We start from the raw sequence: 6,328 nt of genomic DNA on the forward strand, positions 1-6,328 counted from the left end.
TGATAGTAACATCAGAAAGAAACAACACAAGAAGCTCAAGGGCTGTATCAAGGGCTGAAAGCGGAGCTCAAGAAAATGTGGGGTGTGAAGGTAACAGTGGTACCAGTAGTGATGGGGGCACTAGGGGCAGTGACCCCCAAACTGAGTGGATGGAACCAGCAGATACCAGGAACAACATCAGAGATCCGAGTCCAAGAGAGCGCAGGCCTAGGAACAGCTAAGATCCTGAACAGAACCCTCAGACTCCCAGGCCTCTGGTAGAGGACCGAGTCTGAAGGACACACCACCCCCACACACACACACACACACACACACACACACACACACACACACACACACACACACACACACGGTAGGTTGGGAGTGAAAGAATGACAAATCTAATTTCTTGGGACATGACTCCTCCCAAATAATGATTGCACAATAAACCTCAAAATTTTCTATATAAAAGTAAGACACTGCAGAGAACAGGATTCAACTGATCTGTTTTTGTGGCATCTTTATCCACAGACACTTTTTTGGTAATAATCATAATGAAGTATTTTGATGGTTCCACGTTGACTGTCTTTGTTGTGCTGCTCTCACTGTCAGCCAGCACACCTGTAAGTATTTCATCACTTACTGAATTTTTCCTTCAGCTGCTTTTTCCAGTCTTTGTACTTATTGTATGAAGTGTAAAAATGTGATTTAGGTCCAAATGTCATGTACTGTACTTGGAGAATCATTGATGGTAACTGATGAATGCTGTTCTTATTTGCAGTCATATGTCACAGAGCTCCAGGTTTCTCTGGATCAGGCTGAGGAGCAGCAGCTGCAGGCGACAGGCTTCCGTAAAGTCAACGTTGACCTGAACAAAGGGGCAGGAGGAAAGTACATCTATCTTTGGTACAAAAAACAAAGTGAAGGGGTTCCCATCACCAGGATTCAAATTTCATTCAACAGTGACATGGCTGATGGTTTGGCCAGAGCAGGGTACACCCAGGTTCCCAAAGACCTCAACGCTGGATCCGGAGGCGACTTCATCTACCTGTGGTACTTCAAAGGGACCACAGAGTACGACACCTCCATCCAGGATGTCGACGTCACTGTCGATGCAGAAGCTGAAGCCCAGAAGTTTAAGCTGAACTGGGAGAGAGTGACCTGTGACCTGAACCGTAAAGCTGGAGGAAACTGGATCCACATGTGGGTGAAGAGACAGAACCAGACCTACATCTGCGACGTCACCGCCACCGACTCCTATGGCTCCGACGCCGACCACTTTAGAGAAGGTTATATCCGCATGGACGAAGACACCAACAGAGGCGCTGGAGGAAGCTTTGTCTTTCTGTGGTACCGTCAGACCACCGACCCCAGCCGCGCCCTCACCAGTGTGGATGTCTCCACCAACGGCCTTGAGTACCAGCAGCTTCAGCAGAGAGGATTCAGTTCTGTGAGCGTGAACCTTAATGAGGGCACTAGTGGTGGCAGGGTGTACCTGTGGTACAAGAAAGAAGAATCTGTAAACCCCATCAAAACCATCACCCTCCTCGCTAACACAGGTGCAACTGAAGTGTTTAAGAGGGCGGGTGTTAATGTTATTGAGAAAGATCTCAACTCAGGGAACGACGGCCACCGAGAATATCTGTGTTTTTATCAGTAAGAGCCTTCAGGATGATCTGCTTAGTTTGGCTGCATTACACAATCATTTCTGAGTATTTCCAATATGTTCTGATCATGAGTGCTACTGCAAGTGACATCTAAAAAATGCTTCTGTTAATTAAAAGTAACTAAAATCTTTGATTTGTGACAATTTTCTCTTCTATGATGATTAATTTTTTCTGCTGTTCAATAAAAACAAATGCATGCGCTGAAATGTGTCTGACATTATTTCCTATACAGAAAGCACAGGTTGAATCAGTGAACTAAAGTTAAAGCTGTATTATTATGGTTCCATAACCTTCTACAACACACAAAATGATCCTCATGTGTTTGTCATAATGCCAGTATTGGCAAAAATACAATATCCACCAATGTGATCATTAAACATGGCCTACCTTAATGTTGAGTTATGAAAATGATCGTGAGCCATTAAAATTTAAATTAAAAGTAATCCTGCACTGTGAAGTATAGCCTACCAAACATTAGCACTGCTTACATTCATGGTTAGATGGGGTTCCGTCTGTGCTGAAGATGCGTGGAAATGCAGAAGGAAGGAAGGAAGGAAGGAAGGAAGGAAGGAAGGAAAGGTAGGTAGATAGACAGATGTGGTTAATTTATCCCAAACTGAGAAATTACAGTGTAGCAGCAGCATAACACACATTCAATAACAATATAAAACCACAGCAAACATGACTAAAGACAAATATAACACAAGAGCAAACACTATATACTGTACACTATAAATTAGAAATATAGAAGATCTGGGTAGAATCTGGAAAATAACTGTAATGTGCTGAAACAGAAGTGTAAGGTGCAAAACAAGTTGAAATATTCCAACCGGGAATGTGCAAACAGACATTTAAGTGCAGATGGATTAATGAGCAGACACCTCAGGCAGAGGTGAGTTTATTGTACAGTTTTATGGAATCTGGCAGGAAAGGTTTCCTGAACCTGTCCGTTCGACAGCAGAGCTGCAGCCGTCTTTTTGAGAAGGTGCTCCACTGTCTGTCCAGTGTGTGGTGGATAAAGAGGGGTGGTGATAAAGCTACTGACTGCAAGGAAAGTTTTGTTATTTGTTTTGTTTTGTTCAAAGAAGACTTCTCTCTTTGTTAGGTTATTTTTATGCACACATTCTTCCAATACAATATTAAAAAGTAAAGTTCATTACAGCTTCAAATGAACCTTATTGTTCTGATCTGTTCGGAGATAACATAAGAACAAGTGAATGTTTCATACCTATTTTCTGTAATACAGCTTCCAAAATAAAAAATAATTGCATAGATAATCACAATCACAAGACAATAGTTCTCTGTTGCGGCATTTCACATGAATGTCAAAGTATCAACTGCTTTTTCTAAAAACAAAACCATAATATCAGCTCTGCACACCAGACTTGAGTAGATACAGATACTGTCAGTAAACCACGTCCACTGCGGGTGAAACGCCTGGTATTTAGTGGGTCCTGTTGCTACCCAAATGGTTCTGTTCGTGCCAGATCAGTTCAAGCTAGGTCGCCTGCATGCACGAAACTACGTCACAACTTGCGTTCCAACGTTTCAATTTACAGCACACTAAATGAATCTTCAAAAAGTGTTCCAACCATAAAAATAACATCATTTTATTAAGCAATCAAGAAATTATAAAATTGTGTGAAACCCCTGTATCATGTGCCTACGTGGCGGGGTCTGGGTTACTCCTATGATATTCTCTTTTTTGTTAAGCTTTTAAATAAAATATAAATATTTGACTAAAACACCACACAACAAAACTTAAAATGTAAAGACTCTTCTTTAGTTGTATGAAATTTTTAAGTTCAAAATAAATATAAGAAAATGAAATAGATCACATGGGTACAGTAAGAGTATTAATATTTAACAGAAATGGTCCCCGGTTCCCTATTATTCAGTCTCTTATAAGTAAATCATCAGATAAAGTGAAACAGGAAAAAAATTGTATACGATGGACCCACAAAAAAAACACACACACACACCTGGTCCACAACAGTCTCTATTAGTCACATCAAACCCCTGTTGCAGGCCTGTGTCGTAACTTGGGTGCATTAGGGCCTAAAACAAACTGTCCGTTTCATTTTAATAAGCAGAAAAATAAACTGCATGTTCAAATCATGTACTCACGGCTACCGGCAGTAGTGTGGTAAAGAGGGGATGAGAATGGTCACCGACAGGGAGGGCAGCGGCGGCAGCAGCAGCAGCACACAAATCCAAGCGGGCCGAACAATCCACAGCTCACACTCAGCAGACAGGACACAGATCTGACAGAGTTCACAGGAGCTTCACTTCCTCCTTAATGCCGTAAAAATGTCCGTCTTCCTCTCCTGAATTAGATACACAAGCTAAATTCCAGCTCCACAGGCTGTTTCAGGCCGTTTTAACATGAACTCAAATGAACTAAACACATTTATACAGACTACACACCAAGCTAATCACATACAACGCTGGGCTAAAGCTAACGGCTAATCGCGGTTAGCAATAACAGTTCGTTTTTGCACCATACAGCTTAGTCACAGTTTTCAAAACAGTCACATGCTTATAATTACCTCTCAGTTGGTCACAAAGCTGTTCACATCAGGTAACTGGCTGTTGACCATAAAAAGAACAACTCTGGACCACCAAATCACTCCATTATTGACTCGGTCAAGCTAACTCGTATCTGTCTTCGTCCCGCTCTGCTCGCGGGACCCACAACATCCCACTAACTCCCACCCCTTGACCTCAGACTGGCCTGTGATTGGCCGGAGATTTACAAATGCCAATAGAGGGTTTGCAGATACGTCACTTCCCCAGGCCACGCCCCTCTAAGTCAGACTGAGTGGCAAAAACCTAGTGATGGCGATTCCGGCTCTTGTTAGAGAACCGGTTCTTTTGGCTCGGCTCACTAAAAAGAGACGGTTCTTTCGGCTCCCAAGTGGCTCTTTCAGATTTTTTGGAGCTTAGATTAATTTATTAACAACAATAATGTGAAGTTATGCACAATATGAATTACTAATGTGAAAAAAACATGCAGTATATCAGATGATTATTATATAAATACACCTTTATTTTTACACTCTACAGACTGATAAAAAAATAAATTAGAAAGTGCAAAAAGAAACGCTTACCTATTTACAAATGACCTTTACTAACTTTTACCTATTTTAAACTTTTAGCTTTTTACTACTAAACAAATTTAAAGAGAAACAACACACAGAAGCTCACAGAATCACACAACAAAATATAAATTAACTGAAAATGGTTGGAAATCACATGCAATTATTTTAACCAGTTCTTCATCAATTGTGTTCTGTCTTGCTGGGGTCAAAGACTTTTGCAAAAATTGGCTCATAGAGCTGTGGGTTGTACTTTTAGGTTGTTGTGGTGGTGTACTGGACGATGCTGTAGATACTGCAGTAGCAGCAACAGTTGCAGTAGACACACTGGCGCCTTCATTAATGTCACGTTCACTTGCTTGTCTTTTTTCTTCCAGTTGAACTGATGGATGAACAGTTCTCATGTGCCTGTGCAGGTTGTTTGTGGAGCCAGCTCTAGATCAGATTTTTGTCTTGCACACTCTACATTCTGCCTTAGCTTGGTCAGCGTAATTAAAATGTGTCCAGATTTTGCTGCATTTCCTGTTGTCACTCATTTTCTCAACTTTTTTTTACCTTTCCAGTCCGTTTGTTTTGTGGTCTCTGCTCTCTCTCTCTCTCTGGTCTCCCTCCTGTTCGTGTGCTGGCTGTGTGCTGTGTGTGTAACTCCGCCCCTCTCCCCTCTGCTCAGCACAGACAGAGACACCACACATACTGACCAATCAAATGTGGCTGGAAGAGAAAAAAAAGAGAGAGAGAGACAGAGCGGCTCCCAATCAGGAGCCGGCTTCCGTCGTTCATGTCAAAGAGCCGGCTCTAAGAGCCGTTTCATTTTCAACCGACAAATCACTACAAAAACTAACCTGCTCAACATGACGGAGTATAGCAGTAAACACAGCCAGAGCGGGAAAATGTGAAATATGAAATTAAATTAAGGGCAATTGGACTGGACATGGATCTGTACGAGCTACCAAAGAACAAGCGGTCCATGAACATTGAACTGTGGCTCCAAATGGAGGATCCTGACATCCAGGGCGTAGGGGATCAGCGCTATTTTTACCCAAGGGAGTAGGTTTGATTCTGACATTAGTGGGGACACAAAAGTGCTCCAAGGCAGCAATCCTGAAAGTTGACGTTTTTTTGCATTTGCGATCATAATTTCACATCACTTAGAGCTGATCAAACAAGCAAACAATCATAGTCAGTTGGTTCTAGCCATTTTGGCACCCTAGGCGAGATATGAATTTGGTGCCCCACCCCCCTTAAAAAAATATACACATGCACACAAACACACACACACACATACATATGGGCAGGGCACTAAGAGGAGATACATAAAGCATGAGAGACGATGCACAAAGCAGCCAGCAGTAAACCACATAGAAACTTATATCAAATAGCCAACTAGCAGTAAACCACATAGAAACATATATAAACCAGTTCAGCAGCAGTAAACCAGATAAAAACATATATAAACCACATAGAAACATCTATCAATCATCCAACTAGCAATAAACCATACAGAAACATAAATAAATCAGATAGAAACATTTATAAACCAGCCAACTAGCAGTAAACCACATAGAAACATATATCAAACAGCCA

At 41.6% G+C, this 6,328-nt stretch overlaps 1 protein-coding gene across 1 annotated transcript; it reads left to right on the forward strand.

Annotated features, from left to right (window-relative positions):
• Positions 1-474: 474 nt before the first annotated feature.
• On the forward strand, positions 475-1,852 carry LOC115415665 (uncharacterized). Its single transcript, XM_030129332.1, has 2 exons — positions 475-602; positions 761-1,852. The coding sequence occupies exons 1-2, from the start codon at positions 534-536 to the stop codon at positions 1,637-1,639; spliced, it is 948 nt and encodes a 315-aa protein (XP_029985192.1). The 5' UTR covers positions 475-533; the 3' UTR covers positions 1,640-1,852.
• Positions 1,853-6,328: the final 4,476 nt, after the last annotated feature.

This window comes from Sphaeramia orbicularis, chromosome 24, assembly GCF_902148855.1.
Source record: "Sphaeramia orbicularis chromosome 24, fSphaOr1.1, whole genome shotgun sequence".
NCBI classification, from domain to species: Eukaryota; Metazoa; Chordata; class Actinopteri; order Kurtiformes; family Apogonidae; genus Sphaeramia; species Sphaeramia orbicularis.

Coding starts and splice junctions, on each gene's coding strand:
- LOC115415665 (XM_030129332.1), top strand. CDS start 534: ATGAAGTATTTTGATGGTTCCACGTTGACTGTCTTTGTTGTGCTGCTC. Junction 603..760: donor CACTGTCAGCCAGCACACCT/GTAAGTATTTCA, acceptor TCTTATTTGCAG/TCATATGTCACAGAGCTCCA.